This window comes from Macrotis lagotis, chromosome 1 (assembly GCF_037893015.1).
Source record: "Macrotis lagotis isolate mMagLag1 chromosome 1, bilby.v1.9.chrom.fasta, whole genome shotgun sequence".
NCBI classification, from domain to species: Eukaryota; Metazoa; Chordata; class Mammalia; order Peramelemorphia; family Peramelidae; genus Macrotis; species Macrotis lagotis.
This window is the reverse complement of record NC_133658.1, coordinates 342,372,924-342,399,049: the sequence shown is the minus strand read 5'-3', so window position 1 is coordinate 342,399,049 and position 26,126 is coordinate 342,372,924. Positions and strand designations below refer to the sequence as shown.

General features: G+C 39.1%; 1 protein-coding gene across 3 annotated transcripts; it reads left to right on the top strand.

The window, feature by feature from the left end:
- The first annotated feature begins 845 nt into the window (after positions 1-845).
- PSMF1 (proteasome inhibitor subunit 1) lies at positions 846-25,844 on the top strand. Of its 3 annotated transcripts, none has more exons than XM_074211789.1 (7): positions 847-1,096; positions 4,280-4,438; positions 5,918-6,000; positions 10,024-10,209; positions 13,220-13,341; positions 21,603-21,656; positions 22,839-22,940. In XM_074211789.1, exons 1-7 carry the CDS (start codon positions 968-970, stop codon positions 22,856-22,858), a joined length of 753 nt encoding a protein of 250 aa, XP_074067890.1. In that variant the 5' UTR covers positions 847-967; the 3' UTR covers positions 22,859-22,940. The 3 variants fall into 3 exon arrangements, with proteins under 3 accessions (XP_074067891.1, XP_074067890.1, XP_074067889.1); XM_074211788.1 differs by lacking the exon at positions 13,220-13,341 and adding an exon at positions 25,242-25,844 and having other exon boundaries at positions 851-1,096; positions 22,839-22,997; XM_074211790.1 differs by lacking the exons at positions 21,603-21,656; positions 22,839-22,940 and adding an exon at positions 13,641-13,661 and having other exon boundaries at positions 846-1,096.
- The last annotated feature ends 282 nt before the right edge of the window (positions 25,845-26,126 follow it).

The window sequence follows — 26,126 nt, the reverse complement described above, 5'->3', positions numbered from 1 at the left end:
ATCAGAACAAATGGGGGAAAAAGTCATGAGAAAGAAAAATTATAAAACCAATTTTTAAAAGTGAAAATAATATGCTCTGGTTTGCATTCAGGCTCCATAGTTTTTCCTCTGGATGTGGATGGCATTTTTCCATCACAAGTCTTTTAGAATTGTTGGGCGGCTAGGTGGCGCAGTGGATAGAGCACCGGCCCTGGAGTCAGGAGTTACCTGGGTTCAAATCCGACCTCACACACTTAATAATGACCAAGCCACTTAACCCCATTGCCTTGCAAAAATTAAAAAAGAAAAGAAAAAGCTATCAGCGTGGCCTCTGGCTGCCATAGTCCTCAAATTTGTAACTCGCATTTGTTGACAAAACTATTTTAGGCTCTTTGGTTCTCCTTGGTGGCGCAGTCACTATCCATCTATCCATGGGCCCCATTTTCCATCATCGATTAATTTAACTGGGTCGGGGTCCGGCTGCTTCCGGTTTCCTCTGGGCTGTAACTTGGGACCCCTTTGGCGCTTGCTCTGAGAGGCGCCCCCCTCCCTGCTTTCTCATTTCCTCCTTCCGCACAAGCGGCAGAGGTCTCGCGAGATCTTCCTAAAAGCCCTTCCCCCTGCTCGGGAGCTGCGGAGCCCCAGCCCCGCCGGGCGGCCCAGGCGCGCGCTCGCCGCCGCCCCGCCGCCAGCCCTCGGCTCTCCCTTCCCGCCCCTCGAGGATCCCCGACGCGGCAAGCGCGAGCAGAAAAGTAGGAGGGAAGGGAGGAGTCCTTTCGGGCTCCGGAACCCGAGGCCAGGGCACCGAGTTTCCCTCCGGGCCCGTGGCTGCGAGGGACCGGGCCTGCGCAGTCTGCGCGCGGCTTCCCTTGCGGGGGCGGGGCGGGGCGGGGCGGGGCCCGCCGACAGGCCGGAGAGGCCGGGCCGTTGGACCGATGCGGGGCTGACTTGACGTTTGTGTCGGCGGGCGTCCGGCTGCGGGGAGGTCATGGCCGGCCTGGAGTTGCTCTACGCCTCGGCGGCCCCGGGGATCACCTGCCGCCAGGACGCGCTCGTCTGCTTTGTGCACTGGCAGCTCGTCACCCAGGGCTACCAAGCCCTGGGCACCGGCGACCAGGTACAGCCCCGGCCCGGCCCCGTGCCCCCGCCCCCGGCGCCTCCGGGCGCGCGGACGCGTGCGCTGCCCCGACTCCTGGCTGCGGAGAGAGCGGGGCCCGGGCCTGGGCGGGTAGGACCGGGCCGGGCCGAGACGGGCGCCAGCCCTGGCCAGGCGGGGCCGGCCCAGACCCACTCACACCCCCCACCCAGGGGCTCCCGAGGCCCGGTCGCCGGCCTTGCCTTACGCTTTCTTACCTGGGACCGCATCCTTCCAAAGTCTCGCATCCACGGCCCCGGCACCACTCTTTTTTTCCTTCCGCTATACTTCCTCTATTCTGAATATTCATCACCATATTCTTTGGGGATATAGTTTCATTCTCTTTCCTTCCTTCTTTCTTTCTTTCTTTCTTTCTTTCTTAATTTTTCTTTCTCCTTCATCGCATTTTTCCTTCCATTATACTTTCTCTATTCCAAATATTCATCACCATATTCTTTGGGAATATAGTTTCTTTTTCAACCCTTCATCACTTTTTCTTCCTTCCAATATGCTTCTCTACTCCCAAATATTCATTGCCATATTCTTAGGGAATATGATTTCTTTCTTTTTCTTTCTTTCTTTTTTAACCCTTCACCACTTTTTTTCTTTCCACTATACTTATGCATTCCAAATATTCATCACCATATTCTTTGGGGATATGGTTTCTTTCTTTCTTTCTTTCTTTCTCTCTCTCTCTCTCTCTCTCTCTCTCTCTCTCTCTCTTTCTTTCTTTTTTTCTTCCTTTCTTTCTTTCTTCCTTTCTTTCAGTTTAAGCCAGATTTGGGGTGATCCACAGGCCAAGGGTGTTGTCGGGGAATAGAATGATGAAATCACTGCTAAACTTTCTTATTTTGACTCTATGATAGCATTCTAAAATCAAATAAAAAGACTTTGGGCTTTTCTACCTAACATTTCTTTTGTGGTTATTTAAAGCTAGAGAAAGAACCTTCTTTTTTCTCCCTGAGGAAATAATCTTCAAGCTTCTTCCTGTTTCTCTTTTCACTCCTATTCCTGTTCCTATTGCAAAGAACCCCTTTATGATGGATTCAAAAGGCAGAATGAGATATTCATTTTTAGACAGTATGGGAGTTTTGTTGGTGTTATTATTGTTGCCTGTTGGTGTTATTACCTGAGTATGCATATGTTCTACAAGGATTTTCTTTTTCTTTCCTTTTTTTTCTTTCAATTTGGACAGATTATAAGGAAAGGAAGCTAAAGATAGTTGCCCCACTGGCACCCTCCCCAAAAAACAAAAGAAAGAAGAGAGCATCTTTGAAGCATTTTTTAAAAATTCATATTGGAGAAAAGGAAAATCAGGAGGAACAGACAAGAACAGATTTGAAAGTTACATGTTCATCTTATTATATGCTTAAAAGGAAAGACAGGCTTTATGCATGATAGAAATTTACAGTTTCATACATAAATCCTGTTTTATTGTGGAACAGAAATGAATGTTTATTTTATTTAGTTTTTAGATTCAAGAAAAAAATTGGTTTAAATTGGCCCCTTTATTGAAAAGAATTAACATTTGGACTCTAAATTAATGGCATGGGTTGTATCTTCTGTTGGTTTGTGTCACTCTGATAAAAGTCTGAGACAACATAAACCAGTCTGTTTATCTTTTGAAATTCATTTAGGAACTTAGGTTAAGCTAACCTTTCCTCTTGTTTTTTTATCTTTGTTTTCCAGCTTGGCAAGTGTAAGAGATGAATTTTGGAGTAATTTTTCCCTGCAGTCTAGACTCCACCTTGCTTAGAGACAGGCTGACTACAGTTATACTGTTTTACAAACTCCAACTCTCCCTACCAGTAGATGAAAAGGATGGGAAATTGGAGGAAAATAGAGGGTCCCCTAGTAAGTGTTGTTTAGTAGAAAGTTATTGAATATTATTTGAAAGAAATTATTTAGCAAACTGGAAAGCACCCTCAAACCAAAATCTACTTTTTCCATTTTACCTTCCCCTTATTTTATTAGCCAATTAGTAATAACTCATGGTTTCCAGTAATTTCTATGGTTTACAAAGCTGTCCTGACTGCCCCTGTAAGGTAAATAGTAGTCAGTTTTATAGATGAGAAGACCAAGTCTCAAGAAGGGAAATGATTTGTATAGAGTCAGCATAGCTAGTAATTACTGGACAGAGGACATCTAAATTCAAATTTAATTATTCTAGATTCTACTATGTCATGTTGATTTTCTCTTTCACTTTCATTATTGAATTATACAAGCTATTGAATTTCACTTGTGTTTCCTTCAGTTTCATTTCTGCCCTTTTTAGGCCTCTGAGCTACTTGTCTTTCAGCCAGATCATTTTGAAATTATTCCAGGAATTCCTGTCTATTTGGAGTTTATAGCAGCCCAGCTGTTTTATTTTAGAGTCCTTTTTTACCATTTAATCACCCACTTGAGAGTTGTTTATGATCTGTATTTTTAGAAAATGTACTAATATATTTTCAGAATTTTTTCATTTCAGAATTTCACACCCAGTGTAAAAAATCTAGCACTTTGGAGTTTGCAAAACCAAGGCTGGTAACCTCACAATATGCAAATGTTGATTTTTATCTAGTCAGCATGTTGTAGCAGAAAGAAGATTGGAGGTCTGGGTTCAGTTCTGGTTCTGCCTCTGGCTGGGAATGTGGCTTTAGGCAAGTCACTTCCCTGTGTCCTGATCTTTTAAAAGGTTTGAAACAAATTATTCCTAAGTGTTCCTTCTAATACCAAGAAGGATTCTGCATCTTTAAATAAATCTTTTAAATATCAATGCATGATCTCTATATACCTAAAAACACAAAATTACTCTCATGCAGTACATAAAATTTCCATGGTTGCTATGTGGAAAATAAATCTGGTTATCTTTATTCAGAGAGAGAATTTTGACTGGAATGAGAGTTATAGGCCATGGGCAATTTAATTAAAGAAAAGGGCTACCTGAATATGTGTGTTTGTTTTTCAGTTGCTATTCTACATAGTCTTCTGAAATGGGATGAATTTTTGCACAGAGCAAATAAATGAAGTTTCCCTCCTAGCTCCATTTTGGAAACTAACCAGAACACCCAGCAACTTCCACAAATGTTTTTTAAAACCATTAGAGTGGGCAGTTATTCTGCCCTTAAGAAAACTCTAGAAATTCTCATTTTCACTTATACCCTACTCCCTATATCTTCACAGCCAGGTCCAGATGATAAGAAATCTGAGCTACTGCCTCCTGGGTGGAATGCCAATAAAGATCTGTATGTCCTTCGATATGAATCCACAGATAAGGACTCCACAAAGGAACTCCTTCTGAAGGCCATCATGGTGGATGATAGCATGATTATCAATGCTTTGGTGAGTCCTCTGCAATTAAGCCCAATTCTACAAGAGCCTGCTGAATGGAGATATATATGACAACCAGTCAGATATGATGGATTGAGCCTTTACTTAATTTGCTACAGTTTCAAGGTCTATTTTCAAAGGAATGGGTGGGAGACAGGCAGGACTTCCATGATAAGGGAGTAGGTCTGTTCTTTCAGTCTAAAAAAGGTTCTGATCAAAAATTTTAAAAAACACAGATGATATGTAAATAGGGTGAGCCTATGTACCCAGATCCCAGAACACTTTCACACACTGCCAAATATTGGTAAATGATTCTATTAGAATCTGAATTTATGGTTAATTGTTAGTTCCTTAGGAACAGTGTTATAAATGGCATGATTATGGCAGGATTTTATTATATTAATGGTGTCATTGTAGAATATCAGAATATCAGTCAGGGTAATAATATCTGAACTGTGACCAGTACTGGAGAAGCAGTAGGGTATAGTGGAAAGAGTACACTAGATTTGGAGTCAAAAGACTTGGTTCCAATCCTAGCTCTTCTCCATAACTATGTGATGTTAGACAAGTTGTTTCCCCTCTTTGTATACATATATTCCCCTCATCTGTGAAAAACAAAGGGGTTGGACTAAATAATCACTAAAGTCCTTCCAGTTCTAAATCTACAGATGCTTAAAACTTAAAAGAAATAGATTTAAGAAAAATATACAGCAGTGAGTGATCATAGAAAGCTCATTTTATCTGTGAAGTGAGAAATGGGGGAAGTGGAACATATGTAAGGCAATAACCTGAAATACTTTATTGGTATCCATCTAAAGTTAATGGTGGGGCAGCTAGGTGGCGTAGTGGATAAAGCGCTGGCCCCTGGAGTCAGGAGTACCTGGGTTCGAGTACAGTCTCAGACACTTAATAATTACTTAGCTGTGTGGCCTCGGGCAAGCCACTTAACCCCGTTTGCCTTACCAAAAAAAAAAAAACTTAAAAATAAAAAAAATAAAGTTAATGGTGAAGTGGTTTATCTAAAGGAAGTTTCTAAAAAACCTGAAGAAATCTTAGGGCCAATTAGAAGACAAATGATAGGTTGAGTTCTGATATTGTGCCAGAATTGTTCTCATCTAAATAATATATGTTCTCTGGGAAAATCCCTGAGAATTCAAAGAACTGGGGGCAGCCTTTAAACTAGAGTAAAAAGGTGAAGAAAGGAGATTGCCTTAGGGATTCCCCTTTGAATTTATATAACCACTTTTCTTTCCAGCTAGAGGTATGAAACAGAATAACCCAGAATATTCCCAAAGCATAAGGTAGAATCAGGGGAAATGATTAGAACTGGATCTTTGCCATTCCAGTGCTTCATAAACTCAAATTTTCTCTTAAGGATCTCTCAGCCAGGCTCTTGTGTCTTAGATTGGGATGGTGTGCCCTGGATTCCCTCTGGGTCTCTGGCAACCTCCTCCTGATCCCTAACTTTGCTTTCCCTTTGCAATTCCCCAGGAATGTAAGTCACAACAGGTGGTGGACTTGACCCTGAACGTGGAGGATTTTGTGGATGGTGAACACCTGGGTGACTTCCACAGGTACTCCCAATAATTGCCCCTCCTCCAGGACACTCATATAGTGTAAGAAGCGATCAGACAATTAATGGAAAGATAATATAGAATAATGGAATAGAGCTGGATGAGACAGTCCAAGGAATTGTTTGAAACTAATATAGATTTGTACCTCATAGATGCTGTTAAAGTTCTTGGTTATCCTTGAACCAAGGATATATCCTTGGTATATCCATGCATATCCTTGTATGATATCTTAGCAGCAAATCTGAGGTTGATTTTTGCCAGAATAGCTTTGGGACATTCTCCATAAGCCAGATAAATTTACTAAAACTCAAATCATATAATTTATTCTGTTTTCCTAGGCTCAAACTTGATCATGTTATACCCCATTGCGTCCAGACTCCTTAGTTTGTATTCTTTGAGATCCACCATAATCTGTCCCCAACTTGCCTCTCCTGCCTCACTACTAAGTCTTTCACAATTTAACCAGCAATAAAGAATTATGAACCATTCTTTAAACACTCCTTTGGTTTTACTGTTTCTGTATCTTTATTTATATTTTTTTTTCCTTACAACTTCTTTCCCATATCCAACTGTCAGGTTTCTCTCCATTCTTTTTGATGTATATCATATTCAAGTCATATTGTCTCTTTTCCCCTTTCTAACTTTTCCAAATTATTTATGATATTTTCCTCTTCTAGGTATTGTAATTGTGCATTTATGAGTTATTTCTCTGCCTGTTGAATTTCATGAATTAGACTCTATACATCCTGAAATTCAGGGATCATGTCTTTATTATTTTTTCCTTGCAAGGCAATGGAGTTAAGTGACTTGCCCAAGGTCACACAGCTAAGTAATTATTGGCCAGATTTGAATTCAAGTTCTCCTGACTTCAGGGCCGGTGCTCTATCTGCTGTACCACCTAGCTGCTCCATTATTAATCATTGTCCCCAGTCAGAGGACCCAATAAATTTTTGTTGACTTAAATTGAAATTAGCCATTTATTGATTATGTTCTATATCCATAAAATTATTTGCAGTGGAAGTATAATAGAAAAGAAATACTTGAAAGAGAAGTTTTATAAAATACCATGTATTCCTGGGCAGGTCAACTTTCTGTATTCTTTATCTCTGAAATTATATAAGAATAGCCTAAAATGATATGGTTTAAGCTGATTCTTGAATTCCAAAGAACCAAAAGATAGAGGAATTAATCAGTGAGGAAAATGAATGGGTATAGAGTCTCTGTCCTTTGAATTAACTGGACAAGTTTCCTTTCCCAACCCCTTAGCATGTGTATTTGAGAGTTGGTTGTGTGTGAGACCCATATTTTGGATAGATCCACCCTATTCCCCTTGCCTTTTGTAGCTAACATCTAGGGAAGAAATAGAGGAGAGTGAGTAATAAGGAATATCCAGAGTCTGCAAAACAAAATAAGCTAGTATAGTCAATCTATCTTTGCTTCTGTTTTCTCATCTATACTTTGCTTTAGGGATTTGTGCCAGTCAAACCACAAATATTTATAGATGGTGAAGAATAAGTGAATACAAAGATGCTTTACTCCTTACTGCACCCCTGACTTCATGTCGCAGAATTAAGTAGTAGGTTTCTTTTGCCATTGCCAAATTTTTGTAAAAATAGGGAAATAAACTCCTGCTCCTTCAGCCTTTATTACTAACCTGCAGCAACCCAGCATCCAGAATGAAAAAGGGAATAGCTTTGTTTGTGCTTTGCCCTTGCTCCCATCTGAGTTTTTATATCTAGTTTGGAATGCTAAATTTTAGGAAGAACATTGATGAATTAATTGGTTCCCTTCCTGAACAGGACCACCAGGATGGTTTCTAGTCCTGTTACTAACCTATACTAGGAATTAGTTGAAGGAACTAGAGTTAAGTTTGGAAAACTTATGATACTTGGGGGGAGTGTAGCATGATTTTCTTCAGATAATTGAGGGACTATCTTTGTGAAAGAGAGGAAAAAATGTTTAACAATCAAAATTGTCTCAAAAAGGAATGGACTGCCTCTTAAAGTGAGTTAACAGAATCTCTTAGCTTAAAAATACCTCAGAGATCTTTTAGCTTCAACCCATACCTAAATAGAAATCTCCTTTGTAAAGAGAAGCTAATCACAGACATCATTGAAGAAGTTAGGCACAGGCAATATAAATACTTGCTGGAAATGTTATAGATGAATCTATCAGCAAAATTCAAATCAACATGTGCAGGGCATTACACTAGGAGCTAGGGATACAATGACTAAAAATGAAACAGTTGGGGTGGCTAGGTGGCGCAGTAGATACAGCACTGGCCCTGGAGTCAAGAGTACCTGAGTTCAAATCCGGCCTCAGACATTTCATACTTAGCTGTGTGGCCTTGGGCAAGTCACTTAACCCCATTGCCTTGCAAAAACTTTAAAAAAAAATGAAACAGTTCCTGCCCTCAATCAACTTACATTAAGTTAGAGGTATTACGTATTTACAAATAAAGACAAAGTAACACAATGTAATTTCAAAGGGAAGAATATGCTAGCAATTAAGAATAACTAAGGAAAGGATCCATATTGAAAGTGGCTTGAGCGTTGTGCTTTGAAGGAAGCTAGGTATTCCAGGGCCAGTTTTCTGGTATGGTGGAGAGAGCACTGGGCCTAGTGTCAGAAGACCTAAGTTCAAATCCATGTTTAGACACTTACTAGTTTGTGACTCCAGGCAAATCACTTAACCATGTTTGTTTCAGTTTCCTCATCTGTATAATATAACTAGAACGACTAGCCACTCTAGTATCAAGAAAAGCCCATATGTGGAGTGGAGAGATGTCATGTGTGGGGAGAATAGATAGGGTGCCAGTTAGACTGGAACAGGGAGTGTTGGGGTGGGGGAGGTGGTTAATAGGAAATAAGACTGGAAACTCATATTTTGGAGGGTGTTGAGTTCCAAATTGAGAATTTTGTATTTTGTTGGAAGCAGATTTTTTGATTTGGGAGATGATAAAGTTAGACCTATGCTTTAAGGAGCATAATTTCATTAACTCTGTGGGTGATAGAAAAGAAGTTAAAGGTAAGAGGGAGTTATACTAGATTTACAATTCTGGAATTATGTAATTATATCATGAAAGGCAAATGATATTACACAAAATCTTTTACTGTTGCTTTGAATCAAATGTTCTTGAAATTACTAGACTTTGGGGAGAATCCCTTTTAGTCTAATTCAAATAAAGTAAAAGAGGGATCCAAATGTCTGGTAAAAAAAAACTATTTTATGCTGGGATCCTAAAATATTGGAGTTGAAAGTGACCTTTCAAGACCATATCTTACTCTTACATTTCAGGGTTAGAAAGAAGAGGACTTGCCTGATGTCATACAGCAAATTGTTAGTGGCAGAGCCAGGGCTAGAATATATATCCCCAGACTCTTATTCCAGAACTTTTTCTACCATATGGTACTTGGGAGTATAATTCTCTCAAGCATCCACATCTTATGTCCCAAACCATTCCAGCACTCTGTGTTTGGTTGGTAAGAAATGCCTATTATTATTCTTATACAAGTGAAGAGAGTTATCAAAGAGAACATTTAATAAGTTAGAGTGAGAACTGGGCCTATAGCCTTCTAAAGTCCTCCCTCCTGTCCTGGTTTGAGCCATGCTCCTTGTGGTTATTATTTGTTTCCCTTCCATACCTTTTCCCAGGTGATGCAGCCTCATGACATAGGATGAACACACAATGGAGAGCTAGTGGATGAGTCCTCAGGGAGCCAACATGCTGAAAGCAACATGCTCTCTGTCACTCAGATCCCCCCGCTTTGCCCCCCTTAGCTCTTTCTAATGGGGCAGTAAAGGAGGAGGGGCAACTCAGATGCCGAAGAAGCATCGCCCAAAAACTCGGAGACGCCAGGCTATTACCTCCTCTAGTAAGGGCCACCGGGCGGCCAAACCACATCCAGGTGCCAAGGCTGCTCGCCTGCCCAGGAGCTGCCAGGCGGCCCTTAAGCCCACCCTCTTTAAGATTGCTAGCCAACTAAATGTATCTGTGTTTGACTACTCCTCTCGATCCCACAGAGTCTACAAGAACAGCAAAGAGCTCCAGACACGGATTGTCTCAGGTCTCATTTTTCCCATCTACAACTCTTTGAGCAAAAGTGATTCAGCCAGTTCCTCTCGGGAGTTCCAACCCGCCATCTCTAGAGACTACGACCCTCTCCGCATTCCCCCTCACCACCCACAGGTCAATAGGCAGCCTCCTTGGTAAGTACAGAGTTGGCAGTATGTAACACGAAGGAGGTCACAACCGTTATGTAGCTAAAGCCCTGCACAAAACTACCTCTTAATCTCCCGAGTGAGTACCCTTACTTGGCACTTTTTTGTCCTTGTTGTGGTCCTCTTGCTGGTTGTAAGAGAGAATTGAATGGCACTTTTCTGTCTCTTTTTGTCCTGTCTATTTACCAGGAACTCTGCTAGACCCCTGGGGATGCAAAAATGATATAAGCCCTACTTATCCCTTAGGACCCTATAGGATGGGTTGTGATAGGTATACAAAGAAGTAGAATATGAAGTAGTAGCATGAAATATGAAGAAAGGAAACATCTAGTCTTTATTGTAAGAAAATTTGAAAAGAGCTAGTGGTTTTTGGCTAGAGGGAAATCAAGGTCAACGATTGCTTCTTCCCCTTATTTGTTAGTACTCTGTCCTCCAATTGTCATACACATGACCTATTTACATAAACATTACCTCAATAAAATGTAACTTGACCATAGTAGATGGCTAAATAGACACTTGTTGGATTGCATTAGAGGAAGGAAGTGATCCCTGAAGTGAGCTCTAAAGGATGAAAAGGATTTCTTTTAAGTAGAACTTGGGAAGAAGTGCTTTTCAAGGATGAAAGCGGCCAAATCAGGGCTTTGGGAGTGGAAAGGATAAGAATAGTGAGATCAGAAAAAGTAGTCCAGGTTGTTCTGGAATATAGGGGATGTGAAGGAGAATAAGGGGAAACAAGTTGAAAAAGTAGGTTGAAACTAGATGTTGAAGAGTCATAAATGACTGGAGAAGTAGTTAGGTTTTTCTCTTCTAGGTAGGAGGAAGCTACTAAAGATTTTTGAGCAGGAAAGATAGCATATTTAAACATAAGGAATATTATTTTGGCAGCTGCGTGATGATGGATCGAAGACAGGAGAATCTGGAATTGCTAAGATAAGTTTAGAAATTTCTGATTGCCCATAATTGTTAACTTTACTAGTTTTTGCATTTTGAGTTATTGGAAGATGCATTAAGGTCCTCTTTTGTCAATAGAAGCTTAAGCAATGTACTAATCTGCTGTAGTGGTCTAGATTGACCAGTGCTATTTTCTCAAGAACAAAAGGTATTTTGTGAATATCCTTTATGTGCAAGAGTTTTATAATCTGGCACCTTGGAGTAGAAAGAATACTAGATTGGGATTCAAAATCTAGGATTGAGTTCTAATCCTGAAATTGAAGTTTAGAACTTTGGGTTTTAGTTGTAACTTTGCCATTCCATGATTCTTAACAAGTGTTGGAATTTTCTTTCTGGTACTTAATTTCATCCTCTATAAAATGAGAGAATTGAACTAGAAGATGTCTAAGATCTCTGCCAGCCCTAAGATTCTGTAAGCACCAATGGGAATTAAGGTTCCTAAAACTGTTGACTTTCTAAAAGAATCCTTGAGGTATCATCCATAGTAAGTGGGTTTTTTTCCCAATAATTTATTTGTTTATTGCATGACAAGAAATTTGTAGTGATGATGCTTATCATTTTTTTTCAAATCACAAGCCATCTGAAAGAATAGGTTATTAAGTAAGACAGATCAGTGATTCAACAAATATTGAAAAGGTGTGTCATGTACAGTATTGTATATTCAATACTATGCTGAAATGCAGAGGAAAAATTACAATTATTTCTCTACTCTTAAATACCTTACAACCTAATTGCAAAGAGTCAAGATGTATAGGTATCAAGATAAATAACAAAAGATATCATAAGTATAGGAAATTACTAATTTAAGCCTAAAGTTAGTTTTTGCAGAGTTGTTAAAAGAACCTGATGTCTATGGTTGCAAGCCATCTAGGTAGGCATCCAGAGGAGGTGAGACTGAAGAATAGGTAGAGTTTTGGTAGAGGGGAAGAGGCAAGTCACCCCAGGTGAAACACAGTGCTTTTGAAAAGCCTAAGACATGTTGAACAGTCAGCTAATTCTTAAAGTCATCTAACCACTCCAACCCTATGGTCCATCTTTGGGAGCATATCTCCTTTTTTCTCCGGTTTAACTGTGAAGCTCCTAAGGGGGAAGAGACTGAAACATAACTATCTTTATATCTCCATCACATAACACTTTATCCTTTTCTCTCTTTTTAAAGGCTGTATTAGAGTACCAATTCCTCTCTAGAGGGAAACCTTCCCCAGTTGAAAGCAACTCTTTTGCCTCAAGTTTTCATGGAGCATATTGCTTTTTATCTCTGATCACAATTTAGTCATGTCTCATATTTATGTTACATCTTGATATTCCTAAAACAAGACTGTCCAACTTTATTTTTTAAAGTTTTTATTGAAACAATAGACAGTATATTTTGATTTGCTGTTTTAGTGAAAGCTCTGCAGTAGCTTGGCTTCATTTGCTAAAAGCATTTAGTAAATCCACAGGTGGGCTGCATAAAATTGCCCTGTGGGCTACATGCTGCAGGCCACATTTTGGACAGCCCTGTCCTAAAACATAAGCTCCTTGAGGGACAAGCTTTGTATCTCAGTGGCTGAGCACATGGCCTTGCCACTGAGTAATAAACCAAATTTACTTTGACAATTAAGTTTTTTTAAAAAAATGTTAATTAAGTTTTTCTAATTGTGCTCATTTGATCAGAATGCAAATGCATGTAAGGAAGTTTTGGAAGACTAAAGATGAATTCATAATATTTTGAGTTGAAAGGAACCTTGGTTATCATATTTAACTCCTTCCCTGCTTATAGATGAGAAAACTGAAGCCCAAAGATGGTGTGATTTGCCCAGTGTTACATAAGATAGTGAAAGAAACAGAATTATGATTTGAATTCAGTCCCAGAGCTAATAATAAATCACTCACATTAACTCAGTGGGGCCCAAATTATTGTAGAGAACCATTCAGAGTTGAGGAGCTAGGATATATTAGCTTAGGCAATGGAGGGGAAGGGTCATTGAAGATTTTTGAATGTGGGTAAGAAAAGAAACTAATAGGAAAGCAGTTCTGTTTTTAAAAAAAAAATGGGCTTTTGCAGTCTTCCAGAATGGATTAGAGGAAGAGTGTGGAGGTCTTTTCTCCCTTCCCATCTCCAAGCACTACAGACATCATTCCATGAACCACAAGGGAAATTGAACCAAAGTCCAGGAGACCAAACAGGCAAGTGCAGTGCCAGCAGTAATCATGCCTCACACATAGCCATTTTTAGACCATGGGAGCATTTTAATCTTCAGCACTTGTATTTGGGCCTGGCTGGTGAGAAAGAAAAAAAGGATGAAATTGGTTCAATTCATAAAGGGAGACAGAGATTCAAACAGAGGTTAGAGGGTTTCTGTTCTAAGCAGATGTTACTCAAGGAGGAAGTGCAAACCATTTGGGGTTGAGAGAGTATAAACTCAGAAGAAATACATTTCAGCTTTTCAATAAAAACCTTCTTCTTTGGGCCTGATGGATGATAGGATGATCTCTCCCAAGCAATGACAGAAGCTCCAAGTCTTGGGATGAAGTGTAAGCATGTTTCTCTCTACTTTGTATGCTTATCCATATAGTTGAATTCTTTCCTTTCACCCCTCCCCCACTTTCCCTCCAACACACACCCTCCTTTGTCAGCACAGATGTCAGTAATGACACTAATTCCATTATTATAACCTAACTGTCAAGTTGCTTAGCAACCAAACTCACACACTTTCACCTTTTTATTTCCCCTCAAATGCCCACCCTGGGGGTGGGACTGGAAGGGAGAAAAGGAAAAGGGAATCGAAGCAGCTGGGCCTTCTATTTGGTTTTGATGGGTGTTAATTACAACATCCCCAAAAGCAAGAGTTGGGGAGAAATTCCATACCAGTAAATGGTTGTCCCCAAACCCTTTCTTTTGCCCTTTCCCATCATGGTCATTTGGGGCCAAAAGAGCCATGGGCTAGCCACCTAATGATTTATCTTAATGGCATCTGTTGGGCTCTAGAGGCAGCTGCTGACTTGAGTTCTGTGGAAGAAGTATCTAGTTCCCACTCCACCTTGGGCTGTTGAGCCCCAAAAGCTGTATTAATGAATTTTTTTTACTCCCCCAAATAAGCTCATCCACTATCCTCAAAATATAACCTAGATTTCTAACAGCCATCTGCCTCATGATTAACAGTGAGGGAATATAGATAAAAGAAAAATTGGTTCAGAATGGGTTATTTGGGGTCCTTTTTTGCAAGATTGCTTTATAAAATGAGTTATAGCTATATAAAGTCCATCTCTTCCAGCTTTAATATTCTATGTCCTTGAGGCCCTTTCAGCCCAGATATATTTTGGCTTCTGAATATGTTTCAATGTGAGGCAGTGTGGTGTAATGGTAAGAGGGCATTAGTTTGAGTCTTAAGAGGCTCTGACACTGACTTTCATATATCATTATCCTAGTCAGGTATGTCATTTAACCTTGCTCTGCCTTATTTTCCTTATCTGTCAAATGAGGATGATGGTAACTCACATTTCTATAGACCTTTAAGGTTTACAAAGTACTTTCCTCATAACTCTGGACATTATTTATCCCTATTAGATGAATGAGAAAAACTAAAGCTCAAAAAAATATTAGCTTGTGACAGCTAATGGTAGGTGTCAAACCCAGGATACAAAGCCATAATTTATTCATCACAAATTCAATGGTCAGTTTTCTGTGCCAAATGAGACTTTTCCTCCTTCGAAATCTTAATATGACATAAGAATTCAAGTTAATTAGGGAAAGGTCTTTCTTAATCTTCCTCAGCAGCCCTTTTTTCTCACCTACAGTCAGAAAATTTATTCTGTCTAAACCAAATCCATTCTGTGCTGGATTCTCCTCTTTCAGTCCATTGTCAGTGAAACTGGAGAACTACCAGTTACCAGCCATGGTTATACCCTAATCTTAAAGTCTGAAGCAGCCACTTAGCTTTTTCTTCTCCAAATCAAATGGTATCTTTGACCTTTGCATTGGTCACAATTACTTTTTAATTCAAGCATAAAACTGACCTTTTTTTTGGGGGGGGGGGGCTACCATTTCAGGAGGTAGGGCTTCTGGTGGCCACAAGAGAAATTGAACCCAAATCTTATTTGCAAACAAACTTGTCTCATGAAGTTGCAATAAAAAATCTCTCTACAACCCAAGAATGTCTTGCCCTTAGCTGGTAATCTTCATAATAGATTCCACTACAGTAAAGAAATTTGGGCAGCCCCTTTGAGCTTTTGGTAACGAGATTTGTCCTGAATTCAGATTAATAATACCAAAGAAAAATTTATTTGTTGGGAGATTTATTTTCTGCCGTCCATCCTTATTCCCCATCCTTCCATTTTAATAGCATTTTACTGGGGTCTAATCTACTCAGAGCCCATCTGGACTTTGTGCCCTATTGTGAGTGCCACATTTTAGGAGGAAAATTGACAAGATGAAACATATCCAGAAAAGGGAGACCAGAATGTGAAGGACCTCCTACAATTACTTACTTAAAGGAAATGAGAATGTTTAGCCTTGAGAAAGAGAGCTCAGGGCTTGACTGAAATCTTCAGATATCTGAGGTTGTTCCATTGGCTTCACTAGAATCAGCAGTTATGGGGAGGCCAATTTTAATTCATTATGAGGAAGAATTTTCTTAACTAATAGAACTATCCAATATTGAAACAGACTGGGGAGAATCAAATGTTCCCCAGTCCTGAAGGTATCCAGATATAGGATGAAACTAGGTGATCACTTGTCCAAAAATGTTATAAGATTAAAGGAGCAGCAGGTGAGGCAGAATTCGTGTTTCAGGTATAGGTTGGGCTAAGGTTCTTTTTTTACTCCCAAGATTCTGTGCTCCTGTGATAGTATTCTTATCCTTTTGCTTAAAAGCCTATAGCTTTCCCTTATAAGAGAATAGGAATGTGTTGATGTCATTCTAAGCTGAGAAAATATTGGGTACATGCAGACTGAAAATATAAGCCCTTAATCCTGCTTACAGATTCAAAAAATTCATTTAACTTTCCTTTCCCTGGGACTTAGGACTTAATTTGTATTGTTTTCATCAGACTGACCTTAAACTAGATTACTTAAAATCACCAGGTAGACACAAGTTCTACAATGAAAATTACAGAACTAGTTGTATAACCTTTATGCCTATATGCACATTCATATATGTTCTGTGTATGTTTACCCTTCCTGCATACTTCCATATCCTCTAATTATAGATGACTTTTTAAAAAACAATGCATGGGGGCAGCTAGGTGGCGCAATGGATAGGGCACTGGCCCTGGAGTCAGGAGTACCTGAGTTCAAATCCAGTCTCAGACACTTAATAATTACCTAGCTATGTGGCCTTGAGCAAGCCACTTAATCCCATTTGCCTTGCAAAAACCAAAAAAGAAAAAAATAATGGATGAAAGCCCTTATTTAAACTTGATTTCTTTTATTGTATGCCAGGCTTTTGTCATATGATATATGTTGTCTTGCAGTATCTTAGGGTTTTTTTTTAGTACAGGACATCATGCAAGTAATGAGCCATAGACATTTGGTAGCTTTATCTAGAGAGAAGGGAGCCATTATCTACAAAAGTTTCCTAGGAAATAGAATACCAGAGATCCTGAAAATACATCATTCCATGACTGGTTTTTTGTTAGAATCAGAATCTTAGAAGAGATGATTGGGAACGGCTAGGTTGCTCAGTGGATAGAGCACTGGCCCTGGAGTCAAGAGTACCTGAGTTCAAATCCGGCCTCAGACACTTAATAATTACCTAGCTGTGTGGCCTTGGGGCAAGCCACTTAACCCCATTTGTCTTGCAAAAAAAAAAAAACCTATATAAAAAAGGGATGATTAAAGGTTATCTAATCCAATCTCCCATCTGGTCCCTTTTGCAGCATTTCTAGTAGGAAATATTAAAAGATTCTTATAAAACCGAAAAAGCAAATGCTTTCAACACTTAGGTAATACAGGTAAAGGAAGAAGTTGAAAAGGATTGCTTCTCTTTTAAATTGATGTTGGCATGAAAATTCTGTACCCCCACAAAAACTTGTCCTGAATATATCGTAAGGAAAGATAGTGTTTCTCAGCCTTTTTTCAGTCCCTGATGACCGGAAAAACCTTAAATCTGCTAGAGCATATTGGGGAAATTGCTATTTCCTGCCTCCTTCCTCCCTTAACAGTCATTTACAATTATATGTATATCTAAATATTCACAGCAACGTAGTATAGTGGAAAAAGAAATTACAGTCAGAAGACCAGGGTTTAAGGTCTGCTTCTGCTAGTTATTGTTTATGTGACTTGGGTAAATGACTTGATCTTTTTGGGTCTCAGTTTTCTGACCTGTAAAATTGGATAATACCACCTAAATACCAAGAGCCTTTTGGATATTTATGGCGCCATTCAAGGACTAGATTTGGTTAAACATTTAAATTAATTCACCCCTAAAGAGCTGCTAGATTTATTGAATTTCGAATCCCTTCCTGCATGGCGTCAATATGGCAACAGATCAGAGGTTTCTTGTCCCTGACCAAAGCAGATCAAATATTTATGAAGATACCTGTGAAGTGCAAGATGGATGTAGAAGAGCTTATGTCTCTACATCAGTGCTCACATTTCTGTCTTACTTTACAGTTTTCAAAGGGTTTTATGAATTGTTTTTTGAATTTTACAGTTTTTCCCCCCACTCTTGCTTCCCTCCCTCCACACACCCCCTCCCCCAGAAAGCAGTTGCCATGCTATACATTGATCAGAATTGATTGTGTTGAGAGAGAAATAATATTCTTAAGGAAAAAATAAAATATGAGATAACAAAATTACATAATAAGATAACTTTTTTTAAAAATCAAAGATAATAAGGGGCAGCTAGGTGGCATAGTGGATAGAGCACTGACCCTGGAGTCAGGAGTACCCGAGTTCAAATCGGGCCTCAGGCACTTAATAATTACCTAGTTGTGTGGCCTTGGGCAAGCCACTTAACCCCATTGCCTTGCAAAAATCTAACAAAAAAAAATTAAAGATAATAGTCTTTGGTCTTTGTTTAAATTCCACTGTTCTTTCTTTGGATATAGATGTATTCTCCATTGTAGATACCCTAAAATTATCCCTGATTGTTGCACTGATGAAATGAGTAAATCCATTAAGATTGATCATCAACCCCATGTTGTTGTTATGGTGTACAATGTTCTGGTTCTGCTCATCTTGTTCAGCATCAGTTCATGCAAATCCCTCCAGGCTTCCCTGAATTCTCATCCCTCCTGGTTTCTAATAGAACAATAGTGTTCTATAACATACATATACCACTATTTGTTCAGCCATTCCCCAATTGATGGACATTCACTCAGTTTCCAGTTCTTTGCTACCACAAACAGGGCTGCTATGAATATTTTTGTACAAGTGGTGTTTTTACCCTTTTCTATGATCTCTTCAGGGTATAGACCCAGTAGTGATATTGCTGGATCAAAGGGTATACACATTTTTATTGCCTTTTAGGTGTAATTCCAAATTGTTCTCCAGAAAGGCTAGATGAGTTCACAGCTCTACCAACAATGTATTAGACTTCCCACATCCCCTCCAATAGAAAGGATGACCTTTCTGGTCATATTGGCCTATATGAAAGTGAGGTGGTTCCTCAGAGATGCTTTAATTTGCATTTCTCTAATCAGTGATGATTTAGAGCAATTTTTCATAAGACTGTGGATCACTTTTTCAAAGGGTTTTTTATGACATCCATGTGAAATGGGTGATATAAGAATTTTTATCTCTATTTTTTAGAAAGAAAACTGAAGTTCTAAGGAGTTGTGACTTGCCTATGGTCAAACAATAAATAGCTGGAAAAGCCAGGAATCTAACCTAAATCTTCTGATTCTTAGCCATGTATATAAAATAGAATATAAGATAATTTTTTCCTCAGAATCTGACAAATAATATGTAAATGGATCTTATTATTCTTATTTTTTTATTTTCAAGGTGTTTTTTTTTTTTGCAAATCATTGGGGTTAAGTGACTTGCCCAGGGTCACACAGCTGGGTGATTATTAGGTGTCTGAGGCCAGATTTGAACTCAGGTACTCCTGACTCCCGGGCTGGTGCTCTATTCACTGTACCACCAGCTGCTCCCATTAGTCTTATTTTTTAATTTGTATCTATACATTTTTCCCCAAGGAAATCTCATTGAGGCATACGGTCTATTAAATAGACAGATTTGGCTCATGTCAATCAAATATTTGTCTATGGTGTGCAGGGTTTCATTTAATTTATGCATATGCAAGCCCACACCCCTCCATCATCTTAGTTTACATGTCTTCTGTCTCAGTGGCCAAAAAATTGCAAATGAATCAAGGGAAGAAACCCAGATTCTCTTAATACAATGAGTATCTGCTACATATTGCTTGGGAAACAATACTATGGTTAACTCCCAGGTGGATGGATACAATAAGTGGTCTGCTAACTCTTTCAAATGGGGGTAGCCAGTGAATTTTTCAGTAGCTAACACTGTAAAAATGAGAAAGAGGAGAGAGTAATACCCTAGAAGGAAGAAAGTATCAAGAAGAGGAAGAGTGATCAGCAGTGTCAAAAGCTGAAGAATAAGGATTGAGACTAGCCATGAGATTTGACAATTAAGAAGTCTTTGGTAATTTTGGAGAGAAGTGTTTCAGGTGAATAATGAGGTCAGAAGCCAGAAAGCTCAGTTAAGAATAGAATGAGAGAAAAGGAAATAGAGACACCTATTAAGATGGTCTTCTCAAGAAGTTGAGCCACAAAAGAAGTGAAGAGGGAATATAGCTAGAAGAGATAAATTTCAAGCAAGAGATTTTGAGGATTGAACAGGCCATGGGCATGTTTGTGGGCAGTTGGTAGCAGCCAGTAGACAGATCAAAAATAAGGGAGAGTAAGGGATGATAGAGGGAGCAGCCTGCTAGAGAAAACAGAAATGGAATGGGATCACTTTTGTATTTTGGGGGATTTGCCTTGGTAAGGAGAAGAAAACTGGCTCATCATGTGAGATGGATAAAGTTGGTAATTGTGGCCCAAAAAAGTACCTGAGAGGTGTGAGTTGAGGTGGAAAGAAAAGGAAGTTTTCAACAAATAACCTCCATGAAATATGAAGCAAAGTTGTCACTGAGAAGGTGGAAGAGGAACTCAGAGGACCTGAGTTCATTTGTCTAAAGAGGGATAAAAAGGGGGAGAGCACTGGTCCTGGAGTCAGGAGGGCCTGAGTTCAAATCCGGCCTTAGATATTTAATAATTGCCTAGCTGTGTGACCTTGGGCAAGTCACTTAACTCCATTTCCTTAAATTAAAAGGGGGGGGGGTGAAAATGTTTGAAAAAACCATTGTAATGAGTGGGATAGTGAGTCAATTAGGAAATTACAAAAGGATTACCTTGCTACAATGAGGGCTCAGGGGATATAACTAAATGATTAATGGTAGAAGGTAGATGAAGATGAACCTACAAGTCACAGTGGGGAGCAAGAATAGTCCAACTTCCCCTTCCTCCACCAGGGAATCAAGGAGTGGGCAGGACAAGTGTTATAAAGTGCAACAAATTCTAGAAAAGGCCAGGGAAATTTATTGAGCCAGAAGATAAAATGAGCAAAAAAAAAGATGAAAGCAAGTTTGTTGCCTACAGTAATCACTAAGTAATCAATCTCCCCAGGATACTCCTTTAGATCACATCTAATAGAAAGAGAAGAGGATTGTATAATTGTATATAATTATTGTATAATTATTGAAGAAGATTGTATAATTATGGGTCCAGAGATCCTCCTGTCTACTTGGTAGTATTTATTTTCAAGTTAAAGTGTTATAGGAATGACCCTCTAACTATCCTTTCATGTTTTTTTTGTTCTCTTACTCATGCCCCAACTCTAACATTAACTCAGAATGATCAGAACGAATAACAGATATTCTGAGGCTTATGGAGGATACCATTTAGCACTAGAAGCATGATGATAGTGTCCATTAGGAATCTTAATCTGTTCACAGGTGCTGTGTGACTGATGACTTGTCCACTGACCTAGATCAGTAAAGCCCTCTCCCTGGAAACAAAGCTGTATCCACTCTAAACCACAGAATTCTTCCTAGCTCATTAGTAGGAACTGATTGGAACAGTACCAATTTATGAGTTTTTCAGGATTCTAATTTATAGCTTTTTTAAAAGTAATTTTACATTAGGCAGAACTAAAGGCTTACCTAGAATCAAGAGAAAACAGGCCTGTGCCCCCAAGAAACTGACAAAATTGTCACCTCTGTGCTATAAATAGGTTTTAAGGACTTTTGGTAAGACTGCTCATACCTTTGAATGCCATCTTTCCTCAAAGATAAAAATGCTGGCTATTGTCTCTTTTCCTACTATCAGACACACATACATATTCTCCCTGCCTCCTCAGCCACCATGCTTGGCCCTGCTGCTGGACTGATGTTGTACATCCCCTTGGCTCTGGTGTAATTGTGTTTTGTTTGTTTCAGGCGTGATCCCCTGGGTCCCTTTGCCGTTGGGGGAGAGGACCTGGACCCCTTGGGGTGAGTACATCTGAGTAAGTGGAGGTTCCAGGTTGCTTTCAAGGCTTTCCTTGCCTACAGCTCATTTTCTAATTTTAGAGCTATTCAGTCATGGTTCAGAGTGGAAGAAGTAGGAGGAACTGAGCAAATCAGAAATAATTATAGCACATCCTACTCTTGGCACCCAACGTTGGGAAGGAGAGCTTTTGTTTGATAGCAAGCTGGAAAGTGGTATCAAGATCTAACATTGAGTGATTCTGGAAGGGGAGTTTGAGGGCAGGAGAAATATAAGCAGCTATTCCGTTGATTCCTGGCCCCACTTTCCCCATATGCAAAATGGGGATATGGAGAAAGATCTTACCTGTCAGGGATACTGAATTTGAAAAGAACAATGGGTATGTAATTAGTTACCAGCCCCAAGAAAGTTAAAGTGTATATTCTTCTTAGAAATCATTATGGGCCATTTACAAATCATTGGTGTCAGACACTGTATTGCAGGATTTGACCTACAACAGCCTTAGGTTCTGCTGTGAATATTTTGTGATTTCCCCTGGGTTTAATTGGATAATCTTGTACACTTGCTTTTCCCTTATAATTCCTTTCTTTACCAAATCATTTGGATTAGAAAATTAATCTCTTTTACAAGTTGATGCCAACTTCAGGATCTTTCTAGGGAGTAAAAAAAGGTGGGAATGGGGGAACACCTAGTAGCTGCTTGGCTCTGCATGTAAGTTTGGGAACATAGTGGCCAATCTCCCATTTTAGGGCCAGATATGTATCTTCAGAGATTATAGTACAGATGCTCATGTAAGCATAAAAAAGAAATAAATTACCATTTTGAGTTAAATTAATGCTATGGTTGAGTACTGTTAGGTTCTTTAGAAAGCATAATTCCATTGACCACCCTTGTTCTAGAATTTGTTTACATTACTGTTGACTCGTGTAGCCTTTCCGAATTGAATTTACCCTTCAGGACTGAGGACACAAGCTCAGAACATGATTCATATTTCAATCAATAGAGTGTGCTCTACTCACTTCCTATTAGTGTGCAGTTGTCCAACCAGATTTGCATTTCAGTTTTGGCCATCAGACAAACTTCCTATCTGTCCCACAAGTTAGGACCAAAATGGCAACATCTTTCCCTGTATCCTTTACCTTTGCCTAAAAATATCACTATTTGCCCTAGTTTCTTTCTTATTTCAGGGGTCAAAGAGGTGGCATGATTTTGGACCCCCTGAGATCTGGCTTCCCAAGAGCTCTCATTGACCCATCTTCTGGACTCCCCAACCGGCTTCCTCCTGGTGCTGTTCCTCCAGGAGCTCGATTTGATCCTTTTGGCCCTATTGGAACTAGTCCATCTGGGTAAGTATTTAATGAGTTTCTCACCTTACTTGACAGGACAACTGGTTCCCTGGATTTTATTGAGGTGTAGTGTTCAGTCAAAAGCCATGTGCTTATTCCTTTCATTTCTGTTCAGCTTTGCACAGCCCACTCCCCAGAGTCAAAAATTTGCCTCTAGATTTTGTGGATCTCTCCCTATCCCAAATGAGAAGGCACCTCTCCTTAGTCTATGACCTATAATGAAAAAAGTACTGAATCTGGAATCAGAGAACCTGATTTCAAATCCTGATCCTGCTATTTCTTATCTGTGTGACCTTAATTAAGTTATAACTTTCTAGGCCTCAAATTTCCTTAACTATGAAATAAGAAAGTTAGAGTAAGGTGATCTTTAAAAGGTCCCTTCCCAGTGGCCTAGCTATACCAGATCTAAAATTATAAAACAGCAGTCATCAAAACTGTTTGAGACTCGTTAAGAAATTGGGGTGGGGGCAGCTAGGTGGCAAAAATAGAGCACTGGTCCTAGAGTCAAGAAGACTTGAGTCCAAATAATTACCTAGCTGTGTGACCTTGGGCAAGTTACTTTAACCCCATTGCCTTGCAAAAAACAAGAAATGAAGTGGTGGATCAGTGGAATAGATTAGGTACAAAAGAAACAGTAGTAAATGAGTGTAGAAACCTATTGATAAACCTGAAGGTTCCAACTTCTGGAATAAGAATTCACTTTCTCATAAAAACTACAGGGAAAACTAGAAAATAGCATGACAGAAACTAGGTATATACCAACATCTCACACGCTATACCAAGATAAGGTAGAAATGGGTACAGTATTTTGACGTAAAAGTGATGATATAAGCCAATTAAGTTATCAAGGAAAAGTTTATCTGTCAGATCTATGAAAAGTGGACCAATTTATGACCAAAAAAGAGATAAAGAAAATTTAAAAGATAAAATGGATAATTTCGATTGCATTAAATTGAAAAGTTTTTTCACAAAACCAATGCAGCCAATATCAAAAGGAATGTAATAGGGGACAGCTAGGTGGCACAGTGGATAGAGCACTGGCCCTGGAGTCAGGAGTACCTGAGTTCAAATCCGGCCTCAGACACTTAATAATTACCTAGCTGTGTGGCCTTGGGCAAGCCACTTAACCTCATTGCCTTGCAAAAAAAAAAACTAAAAAAAAAGGAATGCAATAAGCTGAGAAACAATTTTTACAACTGGTGTTTGACAAAAGACATTTCTAAGAATGCAAGTCATTCCCCAGTTGATAAATGGTAAAAGGATATGAAATCCCTGATGTAGAAATCAAAGCTATCTATAATCATATGAAAAAATGCATTAAATCATTATTAATTAGAGAAATGCAAATTAAAACAACTCTGAAGTTGACTATCAGATTGGTGAAAATGACAGAAATGGAAAATGCACTGTTGTTGGAGTGGTGAATTGATCCAACTGTTCTGGAAAGTGATTTGGAATTATTCCCAAAGGGCAATAAAACTGGGCAAATCCTTTGATCATGCAATACCAACTACTAGGTCTGTATCCCAAAGATATCATTAAAAAGGGATTAAAGACTCACATGTGCAAAAGTATTTGTAGCAGCTCCTTTTGTAATGGCAAAGAATTGAAAATTGAGATACCCATCAATTGGGGAATGGCTAAACAAATAGTTATATATGAATGTAAGTACTACTGTTCTGTAAGAAATCATAAGCAGGAAGTCTTCAGAAAGGCCTGGAGAGACTAGGTGACATGATCCTGACCGAAGTGAGCAGAACCAGAACGTTGTACACATTAACAGCAACAAAGTGTGATGAACAGCTGTGATAGACTCAGCTCTTTTTGGGATACAGTGATCAAAGACAATTCTTAAGGACTTGTGATAGAAAATACTATCCACATCTAGAGAAAGAATTATGGAGTCTGAATGTGAACCAAAGCATACTATTTTCATATTTGTTTTATAAATTTATATATATATATATAAAACCTACATCAGATTACTTGCCATCAAGGGGAGGAAGAGGAAAGGGAGGGAGGAAAAGGAAAGGGAGGGAGGAAGAAAAATGTGAAACTCAAAATTTTACCCAAAAAATGAATGTTGAAAAGTAGCTTTACATGTAGTTGAAAAAAATTACTTTAAAAAAATGTCCCTTTCACTTTTAAACCTTTAATCCTGTGATCTTTTGATCTTATGACTCCTGGTCACTCGGGGTCACAAATCCTTACTCCTCAAATTCACCATTGCTATTTTCATTACAGACCCAGCCCAGATCATCTCCCACCCCCAGGCTATGATGACATGTTCATGTGAAGGCCATAAAAATCTAACATCCCAGCTTGAGCATCTTTATAGAGCTGAACCAAGATCATCAATTTTCATCCAGTCCTGGAGCTTAGGAGTCCTCTAATGGGTTGGAAGTTCAGCTGGAATTTGCCTGTCCATCCCCACAATAACCATCTATTCTCCACCTCTGCCTTGAGAAAAACTCCTTTGTAAATCAAGAAGAGAAGTCAACGTGTTTATCTCTTTCATCACCAACTTCTGGTTCCTATAAAAAATTTTTGGCAGTGTGTGACCTCATTCCTGCTTCAATCCTGGTTGCAGTGTTCTAAGGACAGGAAATATTTGATGTATTATTAAGAACTCAAATGTCAATACAAAAACTGTGTTGTTGAGTCAGTCTTTCACTTAGCTTTTTTTTAAAATGCATTTAGCGCTAAGTTCCCTCCAAAACAAAAAGCTTTGATATTTTATGATTCTAAGACTAGCCTTTCCTTTCTTTCCCCCCCTGATAGTTGCCTTTGTATAATTTTCAAATGCTTTTCTTTCATAAATTACTATTGCTGTTTCCATTACTGAGACTTAATCCCATTTTTCATTTGTTGTGGATGAAAATGCACATCTGGAATCTCTTTAGTGGAGGCAATTTGGATGATTTGGGAAAAGAGAAGAGGATGGGAACTGTTGGAGCCTTGGAATGCTGTTCGTGATTGCTACTCAACCAGGGCTGAGTTAAGTGATCAGAATGAGAAAGAAATGAAGACCAGAGCATTTATAGTAGTGCACTGCTGGGCAATACATCTCTAAGTCATTTGATTTGTTCAGTGTTCATTAGTTCTGGAAGACATTTTAAAGTAGAAATC